Source organism: Mauremys reevesii, linkage group 7 (assembly GCF_016161935.1).
Source record: "Mauremys reevesii isolate NIE-2019 linkage group 7, ASM1616193v1, whole genome shotgun sequence".
NCBI lineage: Eukaryota > Metazoa > Chordata > Testudines > Geoemydidae > Mauremys > Mauremys reevesii.
This window is the reverse complement of record NC_052629.1, coordinates 44,313,474-44,340,001: the sequence shown is the minus strand read 5'-3', so window position 1 is coordinate 44,340,001 and position 26,528 is coordinate 44,313,474. Positions and strand designations below refer to the sequence as shown.

Genomic DNA, 26,528 nt, shown 5'->3' with positions numbered 1-26,528 from the left:
CTCCACTCCAACAGATCACATGGGGGGAGGAGGCTTCTTAATCCCATGCTGCTGGGAAGGGGAGGGATGGAGGATTCTTGGTCTCACACATAAGGGTCGGCCACAAATGTATTTATATCTTTATTTTTATGTTCTTTAGATTGTACAGAAGTAAAAATCTATTCCTGGGTTTTTTAAATTAAGTTATACGCTTTAAAAGTTCTTTAATTACAGTAAATGAACATTAAAAACCTTCCTACGCATGTCTTTACTTAATATGACAAAATCAGTGGGGCCAGATTCCATGTCAAATTTATTTGGCTCGTTTGCTCACAAGACTATGTTTTTAACTAAATCTAGCTTGTGTTTAAAACAGTTAATATTGTGATAGCAAGTTACGAGAGAAAATGAACCTGATACTTTTATCCCCAACCTCCTTTCTACTGTGATTTTTTTTTAAAAAGGCAAAAAGCAAAATGATAGCTTAAAAATAATTGTCATGATATAATTAGTCTATCCTTGTTAAAATGCTGGATTACAGGCACAGTAAGTAGTTGATGCTGCATTAAAAATAGTGAGTTATTGTGAAAACCATGTGTGTGTGTGTGTGTGTATGTGTGTGTGTGTGTGTGTGTTTTAAAAATCTTTGACAGAATCAAAAGCGACAGAGAATTTGAAATATTCTTAAATTTACCTTAGTTCACACTGCAGCTGACCACACCACTCCCATTTAGTTACCCAGAACAATCACATTTCCCAGCAGAGTTTACTCATTTGCAAGATAAAAGGAAGACATTTCTGCACATGCCCATAATATTCTTCACCACTGGGGGCAGCCATACATAAGACTGCATTCACTGAAACCAAAGCAACAGTCGGAGAAGCTTTCAGAATGACAGTATGCAGGAGTGAACAGAGCTTGTTCATTGTATGGTGTTATTCTGTTATTCTGTGCTCCAAAGTAGCTTCATAGCTGGATCGGGTGCTAACTACAATAACTGCTCTACTATGGAATACAGATATGTGAATTCAGATAGCTAATTGTTGCTTGGAGGAATCTATCATGCTTTCACATAAAGAGAGATTTTAAAAGCCAGGTTTCTAACTGTAAAGATGCAAAACCGTAACATCCATGAAGATCCTATTACCTAGGAAGAATCTGACATTTTGCTGTGAATGGTGTGTTGGGATTTATTTATTCTTGGAGTGTTCTGCGTGGCTGGCAAAGAATAATGTTCCAAAATCAGTCCATCTCCCAAGGGGTCCAATTTTTCTTCCTGGGTGTCAGCAAGCCCTGACTCACAACAGTGCAGCTGACAGGGACTGTCATGCTTGTGGCACCCTAAGCAAAAACAAAAGACCTAAGGACGACCTTTGAACAACACAAAGGATGGGTATGTTTTTCATTTTTTTAAATATACAGCTTGTAGCTTCTGCATAGACCCTGTTTTAATTGTTCTATTGACTTATCTTGATATGATTTAGGATCACAGTTAAAATGTCCATTGATTACATTTATTTAAACTATTTTACAATATTTATAAAGACATTTTTTAAATCTGAGTAAAAGAAAATAATGTGCAAAGTAGCTGTCAAGCTAGAAATTTTTAAATGATTTTTAAAAGAAAGATTCTTAGCATGATTTTAAAAATGACTGATCTTTTGGGGGGATAACTTTTCTAAGTTGTTTTTATTTCCAGGTTTCAATGTAATTAGGCTACTGAGCGGATCAGCTGTAGCCCTGGTAATAGCCCCTACTGTATTACTGACAATGCTTTCTTCTGCTGAACGAGGATGCCCTAAGAGCTGTAGGTGTGAAGGAAAAATGGTATATTGTGAATCTCAGAAATTACAGGAGATACCCTTGACTATATCTGCTGGTTGTTTAGGTTTGTCTCTTCGCTATAACAGCCTCCAAAAACTAAAACATAATCAATTTAAAGGTCTAAATCAGCTCACCTGGCTGTATCTAGACCATAACCACATCAGCAATATTGATGAAAATGCTTTCAATGGAATACGCAGACTAAAAGAGTTGATCCTGAGTTCCAACAGAATCGCCTATTTTCTTAATAATACCTTCAGACCTGTGACAAATCTCCGTAACTTGGATCTGTCATACAATCAGCTGCAGTCTTTGGGATCTGAACAGTTCAGGGGCTTAAGGAAGCTGCTGAGTTTACATTTGCGATCCAATTCCCTAAGAACCATCCCTGTTCGAATATTCCAAGATTGTAGGAACCTTGAACTTCTGGACCTGGGTTACAATCGCATCCGAAGTTTAGCAAGGAATGTCTTTGCAGGCATGATCAGGTTGAAGGAGCTTCACCTGGAGCACAATCAGTTTTCTAAGCTCAACCTGGCACTTTTTCCAAGACTAGTCAGCCTTCAAAACCTTTATTTACAGTGGAATAAAATCAGTGTGATAGGACAAACTATGTCCTGGACCTGGAGCTCATTACAAAGGCTTGATTTATCTGGCAATGAAATAGAAGCTTTCAGTGGACCTAGTGTTTTTCAGTGTGTGCCCAATTTACAGCGCCTCAACCTGGATTCAAACAAGCTCACATTTATTGGTCAAGAAATTTTGGATTCTTGGATATCCCTCAATGATATCAGCCTTGCTGGGAATATATGGGAATGCAGCAGAAACATTTGCTCTCTGGTAAACTGGCTAAAAAGTTTTAAAGGGCTGAGGGAAAATACAATTATCTGTGCCAGCCCCAAAGAGCTGCAAGGGGTGAATGTTATTGATGCGGTGAAAAACTACAGCATTTGTGGCAAAAGTACTACAGAGAGGTTTGAATTAGCAAGAGCTCCCCCAACATTTAAACCAAAACTCACCAGGCCTAAACATGACAGCAAGCCCCCTCTGCCCCCAACTATCGGAGCCACCGAATCCAGCTCAGAACTCGAGCACGACACAGAACACATCTCCTTTCATAAAATCATAGCAGGGAGTGTGGCCCTTTTTTTGTCCGTGCTTGTGATCCTGCTAGTCATCTATGTGTCATGGAAGCATTACCCAGCCAGTATGAAGCAGCTGCAGCAACACTCTCTCATGCGAAGGCACAGGGAAAGAAAAAGGCAGTCGCTGAAGCAAATGACTCCAACCACACAGGAATTTTACGTAGATTATAAACCTACCAACACTGAAACCAGTGAGATGTTGCTGAATGGAACAGGACCCTGCACGTATAACAAATCAGGCTCCAGGGAATGTGAGGTATGAACCATTGTGATAAAAAAAAAAAGCTTTTAAAAGCTGGAAACTAGTGGTGCTTTATTGAACTCTAGTGACTATAAAGGGAACATGGGGTTTTTTTCACTCTTTTGGCACAGCACTTCCATGTCACTTTTTGGGTACATTCATAATACTGCTCATTTTACTCTCATACATAATCAACTCATTGAAATTTAAATATCATAAATAATGTGAAGCTTCAGCTCTGATTTAATACAATACCTATTGTACAGACCGTCTAGTGATTTCATTAAAATCTCTCTTGTTTTCAAATAGAAAACTTCTTTCATAACTAATCCACCACATCTGCAGTGAGTGTGCCTCTGTTTGGGCAGAAAAATGACAACAATGCAAAGAAAAATGTTTTGAAATTCACTTTATGAATCAAAGACACATTGAATGAGCCAGGTACAATAGCTTCATATAAATTCTAGGAGTTGCTTGAGCTTAGAGATGGTGCAGAAACAGCCCTTAAAGAATGCCTGATTTTTTGTGCAATGTAAGGCATGATCAAATAAGCCAGTGCTAAGTAAAAGTTTCAGGAGATCAGTGTGTGTCACAGAAAACTAAGGGGAGAGAAAAATACATGCTTAATAAAGAAAACAGAAAAAAATGTAGAATTCAGTTTACTATACTGTAAGAAAATACAAAGAGTTTCTAGAGCTGATAACTACTAATTGAAACCTGTTCATGTGGCTTCATACAAAAAGTGCCAGTGTTTATCCCTTCTTACATCCAGTCGCCTTTCAGAAAGTAGTCAAAAGGCATTCATTAAACCAGGCGCAGAAATTCCTTATTGATGTAATTAGAGGAACACAAATGTGCAGTAGCAAATACAAGACCACTTCCTGCACACATTTGTTTGGGTGCTCATTAGAAATTCTCTTTTCAAGACTGTCAAAGACATTAATGTGGTTAATCAAACCATTAAATCTGTCATTTTCTTCATTTTTTTATTTGTGGTCTGTGCTCGTTAGAGTATCTGGATGTGCTTTGCACACCACCCATGTCATAGCTAAACGAAGCTTCAAGTATTTAGAAAGCCAATCAGGGTACATTTTAGAAACACCACAGCAACTGGAAAGAGCTTCCAGTGCAAACTGGTTATTCTCTAACCAGAGGAAGAATGCATTCAAATGATCTTTAAAAAAATGGCAAATGATTTTTTATCATAACCCTGCTGACATTACAAGAATTCATAGATATTCATTTTTAATGTGAAGTCATTCATCAGTATGTTACTGGACAAACCCAGATGGCTATTTGTAATCCGGATCACTGTCTCTCTCCCTCAAAGTCATTGACAAAATTGTATTGATTGCAAAATATACCATCACTCATATATTAAAATAAGTTATAACCTTCACATATTAGACAAAGGATCTTTTAAACTCTCTCTCTCTCATTTTTCAAATAGAACAGCATCATTAAAGAAGCTAATCAGTAATTTCATTATCTCTATTTTGTAACTTGATTTGGCTTAGTAAATTGCACGTCTTTGACCACTTGGGAGGTAACGTTTCTACAGCGCAGTTTCACTGCAGCAGATTAGAAAAAGCAAAATCTTTTAAAAGGGTGTTCTTGTGGATTCTTTGCTTACTGGGGAAAAATAATCAAAACAAATCACCTTGAACTATGCTAGATACCATGAAACAAGGTCAGAACACATCATTTAAACAGCACTAATGCACTTAAGCTCTTTTTAGTGTAATAAAACTATTTTCTTTTTTAAGGTCTATAAACAGAAAATAATAGAGAGTGGATTATTCATAATATACTGAATCATGTACCATGTAATTCTGGTACCATATGTTTACTGAGTGCAAAGAGTCGTACATTCCAGCATGATTAATAATGCAGGTGGTTGGTGCACTTTAAACTGTACTGCTGAACATAATGTAATTTCCCCAAGTTGTAGTTTTGAAATTTATATAAAATGTCAGTAAAATGAACACATCTAAATCCATTAAAGAACTACATTCTCTACCAGCAAACCTTGCCTATGACTGAACTGAAGGATTAGAGTTTGCCACAAATACAAGATTAAAAGGCATCACTGTACTTTTTGGCTTCATCAGTGCCTGAAATGGTGACCAACACTATATGCAGCCAAAGAGAAAAAATTACATTTACCAAAAAATGAAAGGATAAAGGAAGCTATTTGGGGATGATTCATATACTTAGAAAAATCTATTTTATACAAATAATCCAGGATCATTTCTACATAAAAATATTCAGTGCATGTTCTAAGTAATTTTGTTTTCTATTTAGTATTTTCTTCATGTATGGTCAGAATGAGGCATTAAAAAAAACTTGACACATTTTAAAGTCAACCTTAAAAATATTTTTAACTCATTCAACATCATATTTCACTGAGGACACAATCTACAATCTCTTCCAGAGGAAACACATGTAGAAACAAACAAACTGCATTTTTTAAAATCTAGGTGTGTGTCAAAACTGAGACCAACTATGGAGTCTCTTCAAATACCAGCCACTATTATTACTAAACCATTATTACTAAATTCTTCAGCATAGATGGTTAAGATAATAATGAAAATTCAACTTGGTTATATTAAAGTATAGACATGATTAGAAGGGCAATTTATTCAATTATTATATGAAAGATGCCGAATAGTTTATATTTACATTTTCACATATTTTCAGTGATAAACACAGATGGATGGGTAATTATCACTACAGTTATTTGATAAAGAAACTGCTGGCTCACTGTGCAGAACATAAAGGCCTGTGCCAACAATCCCCAACTGAACAGCTAAGAGGTCTGAGTTGAATAATGGTTATTAAATCCAGTTGTGGTGACAACGGGTTATCAAATGGTTTAATCTAGCCTCAAACCATGTTATCTACAGATTAAAAATACCATGTTTGAATCTAGGTAGAGTCCTAGGTTGACCGAACCATGTTACCATTTAGCTGCACAATTTAACAACTGTGTTAACACCACCTGTTTTGGCTGTCTATACAGCACAGTCCTGTTGTCGCAAATCCTAACCATTTTGATTTCCAGTCCTACAGGGTAAATTCCACTGAACTACAGTAAGTTCCGGTTAAAAAGACCATCCTTTCCTGAAAAACAGGTGGAGGTTTTTTAAGATTCGATTATGATATGACCCTTCTCATTCTTCCTCAAATATGAGCAAATAACTCCTGGCCCAGATTTTGCCTTACTTAGGGCACCTTTGTGCCACTCTGTCATAAAGCTACCCTAAACTGCACCACTGGAGGATTTCTCTTATATATAGAGGAATCAACAGGTGTTGTACAGCAGCCATAGTCCCTTTTATGCCACCCCACCACATTGCAAGTGTATGGGCCTGGCTGGAGGAAGTGGGTATGCATAGAATTTCCTTATGTGCCAGTGATCTCCAGGTACCCTTAATTTACACCTTGGACTTGTGTAGTGTCAGGACACTCCAGAAACAGGGGAGCACTAAGGTGGCTTGAAGCCAGTGATGCCTTCTCCCATTCCTCCTCCAAAAAGTGCTCCTTGGCCACAGATCAGGACCTGAGGCCCTTCATTCCATATATAATGTGCTATAACCCTGGGTATGTCTACACTTAAAACACTACGGGGGCACAGCTGCACTACTTCAATATAGACACTACTTATGCCAACAAGAGGGATTCTCCTGTCAGCACAGGAACCCCTGCCCCCCCAATTCTTCCATTGAGCTAGCACTGTGTACATGAGGAGTTAGGTCAGTATAACTATGTTTCTAGGAGTGTGGATTTTTCACACACCCCGAGTCGTAGCTATATGAAGTAATTTCCTAGTGTAGGCCAGGCCCCTGTCTACTGTTTTTTGGTTCTCTTTTGTTTTGCAATGGATTTGTATTTTATATTTTTTAAGTGATATGAACAGAAGCAAGCACAAAATCAGCACCCCAGAAACCCTAAATAGAGCTGGTGAGTAACTGATTTTTCAGTTCAGCCAGCAAACTGAAAAATCAGGAGAAAATATTTGGTTCAGTTCCAAAAATGTTTAGAATTTTCTCACAAATTTGAAAAGTCCATTTCAGGCCAGCAAAGTGTCACAGACAGAAAGTGGGAACATATCTCCCCTTTTATAACCTTTAGCCCAGTGGTTAGATACTTGCCAGGGATGTAAAACACCCAGGTTTGAATCCCCCATCCGGAGAAAGACTTGAATTTAGATTCAAATCTTTTCTTTGCCTGATTCAGAGGAGTGATCTGAATCCACATCTCCCACCTCCTAGATAAGTGACTGAATGACTCTATAGCCTGATAATAATCTCTCTCTCTCTCTCTGGCACACTGAACATTTAAGTATTTTTTTCCATTGTGGAACAGCTTCAACAGGAGAGACTGAGCAGAATAGCCTATATTATAGCCTGGTAATTAGGATGCTCACCTGGCACAGAGGAGATCTGAGTTCAAGTCCTAGCTCCACTGAATATTTAAGTATTTATACTAAGAAGTGGGACAGTTTCCAAAACAGAGACTGAGAGCAACTCATCCCAGCACAGCTTTTCACCTGGTGGTTAGGTCACCTACCTAGGAGGGAGGAGCTCTGAGTTTAAGTGCCTGCTCTGGAGCAAGAATTCAAACCTTGGTCTCCCACAACCCAGGCAAGGGCTCTAAACATAGGGCTAAAGGTCATAAAGGAAGGGAGAGGCAGACACAGTTTCCTGGCTCTGTAACCCAGTGAAGTCCTATATAAAAATGTAATTTAAAAAATGTACTGGATAACTTTCCTGAAAAGGCAATTGCATATTTTGACATAGTTTACTACATTCTAATGGTTTGCAGAATAGTCAGCCACCCAACTCTAGATAAATATTCTTTCAGCTGAATTTGTGTGGAACCATAGTGACATCCAGTGGCAGATTAGATTAATCACAAGTGCCTCTCTATTTCAGTTCACACTCATGTTTTGGCTTTAACTTTGTCTTGTGCTATACATCATAGTAGTAGCATATAGTTCCCTTCCAACTCTATATTATGCTAAGTATTCAACTGCACTGTAATCACATTTATTTCACCTTTCTGCATATGGGTCTTAATCTAAATTAATTCAGTAAATGAATGAAGAAAGGGGCAGCAGTATAAAAATGCTGGCAAGAAATGTGCAGGGTTGTAATTGTTATTACATATTATTGCATTGCTAGCAGCTAATGAAAGGTTCATATAAGAAATGCAAGGTGCAGGCAAGAATTAAATAATTATTATATATTTATAAAGCACCATTAACTAGCATCAAGATATCATAAAATAAGCTCAAAACAGAGTAGTACATTCAACAGCAAGAAAGAAGAGAAATATTTTAAATGCTATTTTTAAATATTGAAACACTTTATCAGATATCAAATGGAAGGGCATTCAACCAGCTTGATGCCAAATTAGAAAAAAAACAGTACCTGGGAAAATGCACATGCTAAAGAAAGCACAAAAAGCCAATTATCTGACCAGGAGTGTAAAGCCCTTTTGTGAATTCACAAAAAAAAAAAACCCACTAATTTAAAGGTATGAGAAAGCCAAGGTGCGTGAAGCAATACTTTTTTTGTTAGAGCTCTGAGAGGCTTGAAAGCTTGTTTCTTCTATCGAGAGAAGTTGGTCTAATAAAAGAAAGTATTAACTCACCCACCTTGTCTCTGAAATCCTGGGGCCAATATGTCTACAACAACACTATTAACCAAGGGATGTAAGACGTATTCACTACATTAATGCTTTGCTTGTCAATGGATATCAAGTAGCTTTGCAATCATTGACTATATAGCCTAACCAAACACTTACTAGCCCTAGCCAACACCGAACTGCAGCAATCGCTGGAGTAGAGAGCAGCAGTTGTTTAATAAAACTCATAGCAACTCTACCCAAAAAAGCACAAGAAGTTTTTTAACAATTGGGTGAAACAAGTGGCCTACTGAAGTCAATGAAAGCTTTGACATGGACTTCAATGTGGCCCAGTCTTTCACCCAGTGTGTCCAATTGAAACTGCAGGAAGAATTTAAGTAAACAGAATTATCTGAGGTTGAATTTAGCCAGGACACAAGAGTCACTACCTGTACTGGAAAATACTACAAGCTCTTTAATGGCCAGATGGAGTCAATAGCTTTGATTTTCCATCTCATCTGAAAGATGGCAACTTTAGAGTACAGTGTCCCTTAATCTACTTGAATATTCATTTAACTCTGACTCAGGAACAACACAGAAAACTGTGATGCCAAGTATGTATTCAGGCGTTTGTCTTAAGGTGACCTATTACGTTGGTGATTTCATGCCTTGATTTTTCTCCCATCTCACCTTGTGAGATCTGATGTTATCATAGAACAAGATTATATGGGTAAAGATTTAAATTGTATCCTCATGCTGGCCGGTAGCCAGTCTAACTGGTGGCATAATGGCATGACATGGGGGCAACAGGGTGCATAAAAGTTTAGTCACATGACTATTCTGAATGGCTTATAAACAGGAAATACATGAATTAAGGATACTATGGCAGTAGCTCTACAGAGAGATGACCAATTGTGGACCAATATTTTAACTAAAAGTGCAATTAGAAAACGTCACATCTTAGAAACTAGCACAACCTTGTTAAAGCAATGAGCATGTAGCAGTCACCATCATGAAGTTAGCATTTTCTAACAGTTATCATGCATTGTCTCTTGGCATATGGCAGCATTTGCTATATTTGTAATAGGTTATAATTGTGGTATAGTCAATACCATGGTGTGGCAATGGTTGGTAAATTTTTAATGGCTGCTAGTGTAGGTGCCACCACATAATACTAGTTGAAGACAGGAGAGCTCAAGAGTGGGACTGCGTGAGTCCTGTAGTCATAGTACAGGGTTGTGGGTACATGTCCCATTTCCCCAGTGGTTACACATATGTTAAAAGGGGGGCAAGATTAAGTAGAAAGTGCCTGGATTCTTACTCAGAGAAAAAAGATTTGTGCATTTCCAAAAATATTAATATATTTAGATTTTTTTAATGTTCCCATCTAGTGCTCTGGGCATATATAAACCTTGATACTAATATTTTACCCACTTTTACCTTACATCTGCCTTAAGTGTGGATAAGAGTTGTTTTCTGGAGATGTTAGAGATATGTGCATGGAAATCTGGATATGAATTGATCTGTGAACAATTCAAACATTTTGCATTGAACTATTTTGTTACCTCCTGCATAATGCTTTTTAGTACTTCTAGCATTGATGTCATGCTGCTAGTTATGATGAATCAATGAGGATACAATATTATCCCCGCTGTGCTGAGTTTCAGAGGTATTAATTCTGCTGTTAATGTCAAAGTGGCAGGCTGTCAGCTACCATGTACGGGTATGACAAGGATTCTCAGTGAAAAGAGCTTTTGAAGTACTTCTATGTCTCTTCCTTAACCACCTATGCCACAATTAATGCTGGGTAAATCTCCCACTGACTTTCAGTTGGAGTTGAGAATCTAACTGTCCTGTCTAAAAATCTTCCCAGAAAAGTTTGAATTTGGTTGGTGTTTAAGCTTCCTCCACAAGATGGGATTCTTTGCTCTGACAGTCGATGTAAGGCCCATCTAAGCAAGGCTACCTTGCTGAAGGCTTTGGCAAGTCTATCAGCGGTGAAGGACAGCAGTTATATCTCAGTGGAATAAAGTAGATGGCGGAGTGGAAGTCTTTGCTTCATTAAGTGCTTAGCATTACATTTCTAAACAAATTATCATTGATAAGATCCTCTGCTTTTTCCCTGTCCCATCACCTACTTCTTTGTCCACGCCTCCAAACCTCACTCAATCCCTTGCACTCCAATTAATGTCTCACTGGCTCCTGTACTTCCTTCATCCCACCCTCTATGCCCTGCCAGTGTTCTCTTCAATATCCTTCCCTCTAACCATTTCTAGGCTGAGCCAGAAAGAGTTATGCATTTCAAGTAAATGTTCAGGACACCATGGGCAAGGTCCTCATCTGCGGTAAATAGTCATAGTTCCATTGATATCTATTTATACCAGCATTTCTGATTTTTGTCAGTCTTTCTAGAAACTCTAAGAACATAAGAATGGCCAAACTGGGTCAGACCAATGGGCTATCTATCCCAGGTTCTTGTCTTCTAGTTTGGGATGAGATGTAGCAACATTTCAGGAAAATTGGTTGCTTTTTGGTGGGGGAGGAAAGTGGTTGAAAATAGGATGTACAATGGGAAGATAGTTGCCACCTTATAAAGAGTGGCTACTGATGATTCATTTCTGATTTTTGTCTGTCTTTCTAGAAACTCTAAGAACATAAGAATGGCCAAACTGGGTCAGACCAATGGGCTATCTATCCCAGGTTCTTGTCTTCTAGTTTGGGATGAGATGTAGCAACATTTCAGGAAAATTGGTTGCTTTTTGGTGGGGGAGGAAAGTGGTTGAAAATAGGATGTACAATGGGAAGATAGTTGCCACCTTATAAAGAGTGGCTACTGATGATTCTCTCTATATATTTAAAGTAACTGAGTTTAGTGAGCCTTAGAAAAAAGTTTTATTGGGGCTTGCTTTAAGTGTTGGACAAAGGTTCAGAAGTTCTTATTTTAACCAAGCTAGTTAGTCCACTATTAATTGCAAACCATATCATATTCACCGAAAACATTTAGTGATTATTTGAGAACAGTTTTTTTCTCTCTCTCTAAAGCATATCAAGTTCAGTTTAATATTCCAGCATATTAGATTTCTACTGACATCACAGAATGTTACTCAGAGTATAATATCCTTCCACATCACTATATTATAGCAATATAGTAATATATGAGTCATATGTTCAAAGCAGTGCACCAGGTTCTATTCTGCATTGTCTTATACCAACCAGCTTCTTCTCATTCACACTGTAGTATACTGAATACAAATACATACCATATATTAGCAATTCACCACAGGTTAGGTTCACATATTGCAGCTGTGATTCACACTGCAACATACCGTCTTCCAATTTCATAATACCAGAGATTTACAGTATACAGTACTGAGTAGGAACTGTGGAACCAGTCCTTAATTGTTTCTACAGTGGCGATTAACTAGTTTTTCTTATTTTTTTAATTTCTCTATTTGAATTCAGATTAAATATTAAGTGCAAGATCACACTTGACAGTTATTTCTAAGCTACAATGTCAACGTTATCATGGGCATGCAGCAAAATCTACCTGGTAGTATTAATAATACTGTACATTGTTATTGCCACATAGTTTATTTGCCCTTGTTTAAAAAACACTTCCCCTTCACACATGTATGATTTTGGATAGTAAGTTTCTATGTATCTAAATCAAAATGACTACATAAAAATATGTTTCGTCATGAATAGCCCATAGCTATAAGAACATATGTTTTTATCATATGTGTTCTCCTTTAAATAGAGTCCCACATTAAGGCTTTACAAATTTTAAATCTTCATTATTGGTTTAATGTTCTCAACAACAGAATGTCAAAAATAAAAATAGAGCTGCTATAGGAGAGCAGTGAGCTCTGTGAAGCAGCGTGCATTTGATATTTTCTAGTAAAGCTCTTTCCAGATTGAAGGTTCTGAATTTACTTCCAAACATTTATTTTATAGCTTAAGGCAATCTAACTACAGATACAGTCTCAACATTCTGAATTTCTATAACTGACGTCATTGGAGAACATGAAGTTATTTTTAAATAATAAACTATTGCCTAGTTGACGAGAATGCAGTGACTTTGTAGTGAGAAAGGTAACTGTGAACTGCATGTCTTTAAATCATCTGTAGCATAAAGCAGCAGGATTCTGTTGGGGATGTGTTTATGAATGTTTTAATAAGAACACAATCACAGAAATCTCTCTATTGTAAAATGGAAGCTGTCTTTTCTTCACCTACTACAATCTATAAATCAGATGGTCCATTTACAATAGGAATAATCTTTTTGTGGCAGTGTAAAATAATTTTAATAGTAGGCTGAATAATCAAACTTGAGACTATGTTTTAGTTGGATTTTAATAGTATTTTGAATTAAAGCCACTCTATATCAGAAACTCTACATAAAAATCGCTGGTTTCTTTCCCCAATCCCACAGAACGAGTGATTTATATGGTTTGGTTTCATGTATAAACTGACATGGCAAATACTAAATTTAACAAAGTCAATTTCTTTTAAAGCCTCATCACACTAATTACATCCATCTAGTGTGTAAAATACATTTTGTCAGTAAAGAACAGAGGACTTCAATTAAATGTAAATCCTTATTCAGCACTACAAGCTTAGTGGCTCCAAGTCATTAATGAGATGGTAAAAGAAAATGCTCCTAGATACAGACTCTGTACTGAGAAATCATTACAAGTATTCATCATTTCCACTTAGTCCATATGCTTAAGAAATTAGCCTATATTCATTGCAATACCCAGTTTATCAAAAAAGGAAGAAGATCCCAAAATACAAGCATCTCTAAATGTATACAAAACACTTTCCAAGGGAGGCCACCTTTCCCTAGCCCCCAGGACTCCCAAAATATCTAATGTGGCATTCTGTCTGACTGCTAGCTGCCTGGAACGGCGGCGCCGATTAAAACTCAGACATCCACTGCATGGCGCTCACTGCAGCCTGCCATCAAGCAACATTATTTAAACATTTGTTTGACGCTGAAGTCAGTCACAGCTGCTAAATCTGTGAAACACCCTGCTCCTTCCTCAGGCAGCCAGAAGACAGAAGGGCTTCAGTGGGAAGCCATGCTAGTAGATACCCGCAGGTAGCAAAACTCTGCCATAGAAGAACATGAGGTTCTTTATGTATGTTTAGTTCTTTGAACTTGTACAGGAAAAGAGGCTTTAAACATAACAAATGATGTTGTCAAAATTTTACCTTAAGGCAACTGGGAAAAGTTCTGCTCACCAGGTCTGGCCAAAAAATTTTTTTCTTCTTCGTTCTTCATCGTAACGGTAGAGATAGGTGGTGGAACATGCTTGAGGCTGCTCTGGGTTAGTTCATTCATAATATCCATGGATGTTAAAAATGTAACAGGATGTGAAAAAAGTAACAGTTGCAACCATTAGGGGAACATGTCATATTCTCACCAACAGTTTACTATCTTGTTCCTTTCAATGTGTCAGCAACAGGACTTATTCATTTTCACCCCGGTTCCCAATCCCCAACAATTTTTTAATGCAGCCATGCCTGTGGGGAGAACTGTGTTACAGTAGACGAATTCACAGTCCCGAGTTAGGTGGACCTACAAAGATTGTTCAGGTCAGGCATATTTTTGCAAAAGGGTAAAATGTTACCATTCGTTACATTGTCAGGTTTTTCTGCCTCTTCATAATCTTCTTTTCTGTTTTAATGTTTTATATCTCAGAAATGAGAGAGACTCCAAAGGCTACACATAGATATTAGCTTCTCTGAAAGCCCTAGACCCCAATCGAGCAAAGATTCTTCTGTGTCCAAAGTTCCTTGCTCCCAAACAAATACACTTCTAATGGCAAAGGAACTCCCAAACACAAGTAATTGTTAGTTAATTGTGAAGCAAAGGACAGAATTCTTCATCTGACTATGCCTCCAGAGCAAGAATTATACATGGAAGTGTATACCAGCAATAGAGATTTTAATTTTCAGTAGTTAACAAGAAAGGAACATGGGGGAAAAGAGAGATGGCAAAAGATAAAGCAGAAAGAGCAACCTCTATCTTGCCTGACTCTTCAAACTAGAAAAGAAATGGGTAAGGGTGGCCAAGTAGAAAGAAAATAAACTCAATGGGCAAAAAAAACATGTTGGCTCCTCATCGCATGCATGCAACTTATTTACCCCCCATTTACCACTTAGACCCCTTAAAGGACCCAATTGTACTTCCAGTGGAGCTGCACTGCAAGGAAGAGGGAATGAAGTATTGGGGACACAGATCCAATGCATCATTACCACCTCGCCCAGCCACAACCTTTGCGAGAGACGCAGTGCTGACAACAGCTCCAGCACAATTGCACATCCCTGCACTCCATGAGCATGGAGTGCAGTTTTAGGAGTGCTAAGAGAGGGAAACTCTCTTCATATAGGGCAGCTGTAATTTGGCCACAGCAACTTCTGACTGTGTTAACTGTAAGACATTAAAAGATGGTAATTAAGGTGACACAGTTGAATATTTTTATTCACAGAGGACTCAGGAATTTGCCTGTATCTGAGAGTTTCATTGAGAAATGCAAGTTGGAAAAAGGTGCTTTAGCTATAACGAAATTCAAGCACAGAAGCAAGCAAACTCCCAAGTGCATAACTGTTTTATGTTAACTATGGCTTGAATAGTTAATATATTCAGAATGTTTAATTTCATTTCTTGATCACTAAGCATTACATCCATCCTCCCTGTGAAGGGACATATATGTACCTTCACAAGCACAGTGCTAACTGGCTCTAGATGCCATCTTTTAGTAGTGGCAAGCCCTGGCTTTGAGTGCCTGTGTGGGTAATGTGACCATCTGGTCCACAGAGAAGAAAAGGGACCTACAACCACCTCCCCAAGATACATGAGTTGTCTTTTAGCTTAAGTGGTAGAGGCCTGTCCTTTAGAAGGTAAAAGATCCAGGGTTCTGCTCCCAGCTCTGTGCACAAGTAATTTATACAGTACACTGCTTCATTATGGCAGAATTTATATACACTCTTCCTTCCTTATTGGTTTCTGCCCTGCTCCATGAGCCCTTTCCTAATATTAACTATTAGACTGGTAACTCGGTCAATGTTATGTTCCTTTTGGTTTCTGTCTTGGGCAGTATCTTGTTTCAAGGCCAATATTGTTGATATCTGTTAAAACCATTTAGTCCTATGTTATTTTTTAATAATTTCTTTAAATGGAGAATTGATGTTGTAAGGTTGAAACCTTTGTTTATAGGTCTCAAGTAGAACTACACTGACTTTGTAATAAGAGACATGTGAGTTATAGTGAAATAATTCATTTCCTTAAAGCTAAAATCAAACAATATTTCCAAAATCCATACCTTCGTCATTAAACCTGTACCACCAAGCCAGACAAGTTTTACATGAAAAAGCATCATAATGTTCAAAGAAGAGTTCTGCACTAGAAATCAATGTATAGGTTATTGCTGAGTTACTGGCCTTACTGTAACAGCATTCTGATTAGTTTAGAAGAAGGCATTTGATTTCCTAAATCCACTCTGTATTTTGATAGGGCTGCCACTGTCAGGATTTTGTAGCAGTCTCGCATTTCAACCAAATTGATTTGTAATGTTAATGTCAATGATTTATTGTGGTACTACATGTATATTACAGCCAGGACGTCTTTACACTGGAAAAAGGCAGCAGATTTGCCTAAGGCTAATTTCATAGTAGTTTAATTATTAAAAAACATCTTCCATTTTTTCTATGTACTTGAAAAGGCTTGGGGGAATGGCAGCCTCGGAAAAAGAAGTCCTCTATTTATCGACAGGGTACTTTACAAGGCAGACAGCTACACTGCAGTGTATAGACAACATTTCTTCAGCTGATCAGGTTAATTAAAATGCATGGTTATAACAGGCTCTCTCAGAGTTACAGCTGAATAATCTGTGACTCCTTTTTCCTCAGTGCCATAATGCACTTTGGGTCTATTTAATAGGACTATTTTAAAACAGTTTAATCAAAGATTTATAACCTACATTCTGGGACAGGGATTCCTTCCTTTCCTGTAAGATTTCCAAATGAAAACAAGCATTTTGGTGGAGAATCCCTTGAATATTTGTAACCTGTGCTCTTACCTGTGCCCCTTTTTCAAAACAATTTGAACTCCATTTTGTATCAGCACTGGAAATGGTGACTTGAGACCCTCCCTCCCAAACCAAACCAAACCATCATATTAGGAGACTGACAAATTGTTTTTAGAATAAATCATTAAGAATACTTTTGCTGAATGAATTCAGACATGTCTGGTAGAGAGAGATGAGAAAGGGGACAGCTGAAATTCTGATAGAAAATCTATTCCAGGCAGTAGATGCAGCAGAATTGAAAGTGGAGTGAATATTCACATTTAATTTAGCATTTGCAAATATATCATGGTGATGTATGGTACCAACATAGATGGAGGAAGTACGGAGGAGATTTTTAAAGGAAAATTTGCTTTGCAGGTCTGTGGAGATGAAATAGGATGTGAAACAGTCTAGAATAAAATGGTCTCAAATTTGACATCCAAAAATGGTGGACAATTGAAAATCTAGCCCAGCGGTAGGCAGCCCAGGGGTACTTGCTGAGTAAGTACCGAAGGTGGTACTTGAGCTGATTTTCAGTGGCACTCACATTGCCCGGGTCGTGGCCACCGGTCCGGGGGGCTCTGCATTTGAATTTAATTTTAAATGAAGTTTCTTAAACATTTTAAAAAAAACCTTATTTACTTTACATACAACAGTAGTTTAGTTATATATAGACTTATAGAAAGAAACCATCTAAAAACGTTAAAATGTATTACTGGCACGCAAAACCTTAAATTAGAGTGAATAAATGAAGACTCGGCACACCACTTCTGAAAGATTGCCATCCCATGATCTAGCCTTTTCCTTTCCTGTTTCTCAGTTTAGCCATCTGTAAAATCTTTATAAGACCTGTAGAGCTTATTCATTCAATATTTGTAAAGCACTAGTCCAAGATGGCAGAATGCTTTAAAGATGCTACATGGACCTGATCTTTATTTCAAAAGGCTTGGATCAGTCCTATGTATGTAAAATATTATATTTAGATCCCTGTCTAGTTTTGGAAAGGACATCACAGCCTGGAATCAAGCTATTTATTTAATTTTTGCACTGAGCTCTCCTGAGGATTCAGAAGTATGTCTGTTTCCATAAAGTTGAAGTTTTTTCCTTTTATGAAGACATTTTCTTTTCTGTGGTTTCAGACCTAATAATATTCTTAGGCTGTCAAGGAGTCTGCTGGCCTCCTAGGTAGGTTAGACAAACCTAAGACTGCCCTAATTTATATTCAGATGCCCAATACGACCTGCTAAGATTACCTAAAATGCAGCAATGCTCCAGCCACACCCTCCTCTTCCTTCCTGGATTCCCTCAGCTCATATCCTATGATGGGGATTGTAAAATGGCGGCTTTGTGCAGTGCAGGAAAACCCATGCACTAAGGGTATTCCACTGGGAGCAGGGGGGTAGATCCATTATTTTTACGTCCCCTTTATGAAAGCAGAGAAAAATCAGACAGTGAAGAATCATTTGCCCCTATCTCTAGCACAATTTTGATTTTCTTTAATGGAGAAGACCATGTGTCCTTTGAGTTTTTCAACAGTACCATTAGCTTTCTCAGGTTAACCACCAGCACAGACACAGGCTGTTCTTTACAAAGTGCTGTTTTACTTGACAGTAGTAATATTGAATATGGCAACAACAAGACAATAGCAGCAACCTTATGCTTTCCTAATTCCATTAATGTTCCAGAAATCAAAATGTTCATAACCTATGGGAGTGGAGCCAATAGCCATGTCAGTGACCATTAACCTTCCCTTTATTTTCTTCTTCTTTAACTTCTGGGAGTTTAATTCCAATATTGTAGCCTACAGGCTGTGGAGTTGGAATTGCAGTAAGATACAGCATAGAGCAAACAAACATGTAATGCTTTCAAATTGCAAAGACAGGATTGTAGTGGTGGATTCTGACCTGTGAGGCAACGAAAGGAAATCCTTGAATCCCAGGCAGCTAATTGACACCTCTAGAGACAGCACCCTTCCTCGACCTGTACTTCTCTCCCCTAGTCCAAAGTCAAAACATATGCTAAGGCATTCGACATATTTTCTAATAGCTTTGGAGCAGTTATTCATTTTATTTGCCACCTGTCTATACAAGATGCTTCTTATGAAAATACTGTACATTTTTCCCCATGGCCCAGTTTAGAGTAATTCTCCAAATGATCCAGAGAAGCAGTGATGAGGAGGCAATTATCTGATAGACTCTCAGGTTTGCAACTTCTTGTTAGAATACTGGATGGCTTAGAGTGGGGATTTGGAATGCAATATTCAACTCTTCATCTTTAGGCCAATGACATGAATGCTGTGGAAATTTTTTCGGACTCTTGTTATAGGTTAGAAAATCTCTCACTCATAAATCGAAACGCTCTACCATTCATTTCATTCTGGTTATTTGATTAGATAGCAAATATTAACCAACAGTTCTTCAGTTCCATATAAGCCAAAAGTGGACATGCCTCAAGCTTACAAATCCTGTACACACAATAGGTGCTTTTGCAGATGTGCTTACCACAGAGTCTAACATATGTTTCTAAAAGTTTAGCCTTCTACATCACATTCATGCATTAATACTCTTAGAAAAGGAAGCCTAGCTCTATCATATGAATTTTACATAAAACTGACTTATGATGCAGTTTGAGAGGATCAAATTCCCAGAAATTCAGGGCAGAGAAGCCAAGCAGCAGGGAAACTTGGCTAAGCAATATCATTTCCTCAAAAAAGAAACACCTCCAGACATAGCCGCAATGAGCAAGCCTATCTGTACAGCAAGAGGGGCATGCCTATTGGGATGTGGTAAAGGTCATGTTACAGATGCTCAGTACACCATGTTCCCCTCTCAGTACAGTCTGCAGAATAAGTTAGAGTGCTCTGAACAGCAATAACTCCCCCTTCCCCGCCATGATCTTCACACACTTTAGAGGAGAGATGCATGAATGGGAGGCTGGAAGAGCCAGAAAATGACAATATGGCAACTTTGCCAATGCTGCCAATTCTAGAGGCATATGTCAGGGAGTACATAGCATCAGAGGAGGACTCTGTGTATGGCTTAAGTTTTAGGGCGGCCTTTACAGACAGCATCACTGGATCACCAGTTGACATGACAAACTGGCCACACTCTCTCCTTCAGTCCCACAAAGATAATACAGTAGACTCAGGACTCTCAAATTTACAGAACTGTGATGATCTGTGCTCGTTTCACACAGAAAGTGGAACATAGGACATAGCGATTTTCAAAAGAGAACGTTAACTGTCAGAAGTGGCACCAGGTCCTTGATATAGTATAATATGGTAAAACCTAGGCAATTTCTCTCAGTGATGGGGTTTACAAACCACTTACTAAGGCAAAGGCAGGGGAAAGGCTGGAGCGGTACTGGGCCAGGAAAGTTCCATCCCTTAGGCACTGCTGAGCATGCTCCTGGAGAGAGGAGCAGTATTACAAAATAAATAAATAAATAACATAAAGCTCCAGCAGCTCAAGCAAGTTGGGGAGAAGGAAAGAAGGCATTTCCAGGAGAAGCACTGTTCTGAGACAAAAGGAGGAGCTCTTACTGAGGAGGTCATGGCTGCGAATCTTCTCCTCCCTGGCCTCCAACCTTTGAGACATCACTCCAGAGGTAGGGAGAACCATGTGTGGGGGCATCAGAGGGTGCCTGCATCATCCCTGAACCTCTGAGGTTTGGAGCAAAGGACTATAATCAAACAGCAGTCAGAGCCCAAACAGACATCATGTGGGGTAAGAAGTGGCCCAGGGAAAAGTGAACAAGGTGTGGGCTGAGCATAGGCCAGCCTGTGCTGTTGCATGTTTCAGACACTGGACTGGGATCTGGTGGAGTGGAAGGGCCTGGGTCTCTCTACCCATCCCAGATTCCCATATGCCAAACCTTGGGATGGGCAGGCCTAGAGGCTTCCTGATAAGGAAGCTGACCCAACTAAACTCCATCCAGGGATCCTGGACACATTGGGCAATGAGAAAGACTGGGGCAGCAGGCCCTGACCACTAGATCTACTGACTGAACCGGCAACCTCGCTATACTGTCCCTATTAAAATTTCCATTAGGTCACCTGTGAGCCAGCATTTAGAAAACTCATGATGATTGTAAATAGAATGTGTAAAGGAAGAAAACACTCCAGGGAAAAAATGATTTCTCAGAGGGAGGCCTTTTTATACTCTACTCTCAAAATGCCTTAATTGATCAGAATACACTGCCTTCTGCACCATGCAAGGCTGGTCAACCTATTTAGCAAAGAGGATGACTAGATTATTGAGTCTTTATTTTTCCTCGTACAGGATGCAGCTTTAAGGACTCAGGCCATGTTGACATATAGGTCAAGAAATGCTGATAATGCCCTTGAGATAGTGTCCCAAGACTCCAAAGAAGTACAAGTGTGGTGAACGCTGTTCAGCATAAGGGGAGAGGGTGACTGTTTTTACACCTTTTTTCAGAAGTTACTCAAGACTATCAGCATGAAATTTCATTTCTGTAAGGCTTTGGACTGCTGTCCTTACCATAGCAAGTCCAGATATGTGTCAGGAAAGGACACATGCAACATTATGACATCAGAGGCACCCATGACCATGCCACTGCTAAGATAAAGAAAATTTAGGCTACTGGATTCTTCATAGACCCCGTGAAAGCCATTTTTTAAAAAATTGAGTCACTCCTGCCCTTAGTAAAAACCAGGTTTGTTTTTTTCCTGCTCTCCCTTATATTCTTTTGAAAAAATGTTAGCAGTAGCTCAGGGCATAAAGACACAGCTTTGCTTTGCATTGTACTGTGAAAAAAGAACTACATATTCCCTTACTTTGCTTGGTGTAAGAAGAAATAAAAGTTGTCACTCCAGCAAGAAATTATTATTCTTATACAATTAGTTTCTATATCAAAGAAAAAAGCTACTTGATTTTCCAGCAAATTCTAATTCAAAGTAATAGCTCATGAAGTCAGTTATTTATTAATTCCTTTAGACTTTTTTAATTAAGAATTTAACCTTCCCCCCCTCATGCTACATAATAAAATAAATTAGTTGTAATTAGAAATCAATGTCACTCCTCTAAATAATTTTAACAACAACAAAACATTGTATCACCTTTCATTACAGAATTTCAAAGCACTTCACAAGGCTGGGTAAGAATTAATTATTATTTATAAAGGAATAAAAAGAGGCACTATGCGGTTAACTGGCTTGCTCATTGAGAGTCAATGGCAGAGGGGGACCAGAAACCAAAGTCTCCTGACTTTCAGTCTCTAGCATGAACCACTAGAACATGCTGCCTCCTTTATTCAAAACAAATTCTAGAATGATTTTATTTCAAAGTATGCCTCCCCTGGGCACATGACTGGTGCCTGGTTAATGTTTTCACATTAAGTGGTGATCTACACAAGTTATTTCTACAACAGCAGCTTCACAGAACTTTCATTCTTCAGTGAGCTTTAGGATGAGCTCTCCCGACTGGGTATGAATGAATTTTTTTTTTATTGATTGTGAAATATCTGCTCATCTGTACAAGTATTTTCTAGTGGCAAAGACACTGTAGCTGCTCTGTTAGGGGCTGACTGTGTGAGGTGCTGAGATGGCTTAAACTTGCAAAAGGCTAGGGAGATGCACACCTGAGTTCCTAACCCATGCTCCACACTGGTGAAGCTTAAGAGGCCCAGATAGTAACTGGTTCCTGCTCCTTCAACTATACTAAAGATAGCACCTTAGCCTCAGGCTCTCCACCTCATCAGATCTGCTTAAGCACATTTTTCTCCATTTTATCAGATGGCTATTGTCTCCACTTATGCAGTAAGCACATGCTCCCTTTAAAACCTCCATCCCCAACTCTAACACACCCTTAACTCAGAACATTACTGAAAAGTACCCCCCAAAAAATAAAAAAATCATGCCACTTGTCTTTTGCATACAAAATTCAAGTTGGGTGGGCAACATCTGTTAGATTGGTTGCTAGTGAGTAAAAAGTGATTATATAGCTGCAGGGAACTGGTTGGATCATTTTCCTATGAATTTGCAAACATCTTCCATCTGGGTTTTTAAAAAGATGTAGAATTTTGTAGTTGTTTTGGGGTGTTATCTGACCCCCACCCTACAGAAACACTTTCAGCCTTAACATTTTATTCAGCAAAGTTTTTTTGTTTTGTTTGCTTCTATGCTGGGGAATATACATACACAAACACATGTGCATACACACACACACAAAACTGATTTTACCTGAGAAAAGAAGGTAGAGACAAGGAGACATGGCAAGGGGAAGAAATAAGGATGCCTGGCCACCTTTCATTTATACTGAAATACTTTCATGTGTTTTTATTTATTTTTATTTTATAGTCATTAGGCTTATGTTGTGATGGGAATTATATTTTTAAGGTGTTGCTTCAAGATCTGGGACCCACCAGTACATAAAATAAAATACTTTCTTTTAAGCAATGTTCCTAATCACCACAGAAATCTTGAAGGCTGAAAAGGTTTGGCAAGCTTTTTTGATAGCTTGTCAAATATGATGCAAATTAAGGTGGTTTGAAGAGTTTCAGGGTAAACATATTGTTCTGACTGCAAGTCAGCAGAACACCACTGACTTGGAGTGTTCTGTACTCTTTTCATTAGAGTAATGGAATAAAATTCTCACAATATACAATACAGCAATTATGACCAGCATATGTCAGTAACCTATGTTTCTAATTATAGTATTAAAAGCCCTATACAACTTTGTAACTGATGAGCCTTTAGTCTGAAGGCTTATATCAAAGCAGACTGCAGACCTGAAGAGGATGGGTAATTGTTTTTACAACTGCAAATTCTGTTTTGGAGACTTATTCAGAAAAATATCCTAAATAGTTTCCTACTAAAATGACTGAGTCTAGATTTGTATGCAGCATTGTTGTAGCTGTGTCAGTCAGTAGATAATATCTTTTATTTTTACTACTGAAGTTGGTCCCATAAAAGATATTACCTTACCCACCTTGAGTCCAGATTTCTCCTTTTACATCAACGTTTAGATTTAGGAAATGTTGACTCTGGGTTAAAATGTCAGCTTTATGTTTATGATGCCAGACTTAAAAAAAATCAGTTGGTCTCCATTAAAAATACCTCTTTTGGGTTTCTAGCATTAGTCCTATCTGACTAGGATATTATTGATTTCAGAGATATTGTTCCCAAAAGCCTAGGTTTGCAATTTAAAAAAAAACAGCCCATTTTGATCCCATCTTAGATGACTACTCCAACAATGGGGTATTGAAACTGAACTGTGGTGAATGTGATTGACTAATCCTGTCCAATCTACCAATCAGGCACACAAGTGAACAGGCTGAGGAGATGAACAGGCTACTACTATAAAAAGGCAGAAATTATGTTAAACTAACATGCATTAAGGATATAGGGCCAAAATCTCTCCTGTAAAGATATAGACAGGTAGCCTAAGGAACGGGGGAGCATCAGGTACCTGGTTATAGTCCCTGATTCCCAAGCTGCCTCTGCTGCTGTCCCAAAATCAGCTAGAGCTAATTTAACTTACATCTTACCCCGCTACACCCATCTAGTATACAAGTCAGCTCCACCCAGCTTTCTTTTACCAATTAAAAGTTCTCCTCCACTGGAGGAATTTTTAACTTGGCAGTTATGGCCAGAGTCTGGCTTCCTTGTGCCCAATAGGCACCACTAAGGAACTGTATTACAAATGAGAATATGGCCCAAGAACAACTCAAGAAATTCATGACCATGTCTTTCATTCAATCAATTGTGGCTGTGTATTGCAGAAGTTCAGCAACAATATGACCTATTGTAAAATATACATTAAAAGAATTAGGAACTAGAGATGGGCCTATGAAGTTGGAAAAAATCATAATACTAATACCTCTGAAAATGGCTGTATTTGTACATCATAGTTAGACTAGGTGTTATTCATTCTTCCAATTGAACTGGAGGAACCCCAGTTTCTGAAAAGTTTGGGAGTCATCTCTTAGGCACATAAGACATAGGAATCATCATACTAGATCAGACCAGTAGTCTATATGAATGTAGTCTCTCTCTAATAAAGGCTAGCACCATATATCTGAGAGAAAAGTGAAAGGTGTCCTGCAGCAGACAATTACGAAATAACTTGAACATAGGAGAAATTTCTTCCTACCTTTGAACAGTTGGTTATTGTTTTATACCCTGAAGCATGAGAGTTACAGTCTTTCTCGTCTTTTTAATTCCAACATAATTGTGGATGTTCTCATTTAAATTCATGATCTTTTTTGGACTCTATTGAGATTTTAACCTCAATGATACCTTGCGGCAGTAAATTCCACAGGTTAATTACATATTGTGTCTAAAAGGATTTATTTGTCATTTTAAAATTCATTGTCATTATTTAATGTCCTCTTGTCCTTCTATTATGACAGAAGGTAAATAGGAATGACCAATTTACCTTTTTTATGACATGCATTATATTTTATACTCTATAGCATCTCCCCTCTTAGTCATCTCCTCCCTAAATTAAGCAGTCCTAATCTTTGAAATTTCATCATATGGAAGATCTTCTATGTGTTTAATCACTTTATTCACCAATCTCTGAATTCTTTCTATTTCTGCTAATCTTTCTTGAGACGGCTAGACTAGACCTCAGCATATATCCCAGGTTAGGGTATCTCATTTATTATATAGTAAGAATTTAATCTTTTCAGTATATTTTTAATTCTATTGGTTATACATACTAACATTTATTTTTTTATTGTTGCCACTGTACTTTAGGCAACTGTTTTCACTAAGCTGTCCATAAGGTTGTGATAATATTTTTCCCGAGGGATTACACTTTACATACAAGCCAACAATGCGTATGAGTAGTTCAAATTATTCCTTCCAACGTGCACTACTGTAGATTTGTCAACACTGAATTTCACCTGGCATTGTATTAGTCATTCACCTAACTTTATTAGGTTCTCAAATTCCATGCAGTCTTCTCGAATCTTGACTAACAAACATTTATCACCTTCACATTTTGCCATTTCTTTGTCAATCCCCTTTTCCAGATAACTTTAAAATATATTATGCAACACTGGTCCTAATACAGAAACTTAGGCTTCCTCACTTTTAACTTCTGCTGTGTGAAAAGTTGACCATTTGTTCCTTTTTATTTTCTGTCTCCTAGCCAGTTTTTAATCCATGAGCGTACTTTACCTTTTACCACATGGCTAATTTCCTCAATAACCTCTCATGAGGGACTTTTAGAGGCTTTTTGAAAATCCAGACAATACTGATTAAGCGGAATGGTGAAGTCACTCTAAAAATATAACTTACAGGGATAACATTACTTGTAACATTTTAAGGTATGGAGGCTATGGGTCCCTGATATGTCTCAGATACTGATTTGAGTATTTTGGAGATTGCTACAAAGCAGCAAGGTATATTTTAGGTATCTATCTCATCTACTGGGAAGAACGTGAGGAGGTATTTCAAGCAATAGCTCAGATTTCTTTGCCTTTGTTAACTTAAGCCAAACCCATAAAGTTACCTTTATATTTTTTCTAGTTTATATGCTTACTACTGGTTTGTAACAGTATGTATTACCCTAACTATATTACAAAGCACTGGGGCATAACATAATGTAAGCATACTGCCATTACTTTCATTCAAATGCACTGAATGAAATCTGGAATAAATGTGTGAT

General features: G+C 38.0%; 2 protein-coding genes across 3 annotated transcripts in view; one reads left to right on the top strand and one right to left on the bottom strand.

Annotated features, from left to right (window-relative positions):
• The window catches only part of CTNNA3 (catenin alpha 3), a 958,387-nt gene that overhangs the window by 526,040 nt on the left and 405,819 nt on the right, over nt 1–26,528 (bottom strand). The gene's annotated exons all lie outside the window — the stretch shown is intronic.
• LRRTM3 (leucine rich repeat transmembrane neuronal 3) overlaps nt 869–26,528 on the top strand; it is a 139,997-nt gene continuing 114,337 nt past the window's right edge. The window contains exons 1-2 of the mRNA XM_039481068.1: nt 869–1,373; nt 1,680–3,205. Coding sequence (XP_039337002.1) covers nt 1,370–1,373; nt 1,680–3,205 — 1,530 coding nt within the window. The 5' untranslated portion in view covers nt 869–1,369. The remainder of the gene's footprint in view (nt 1,374–1,679; nt 3,206–26,528) is intronic.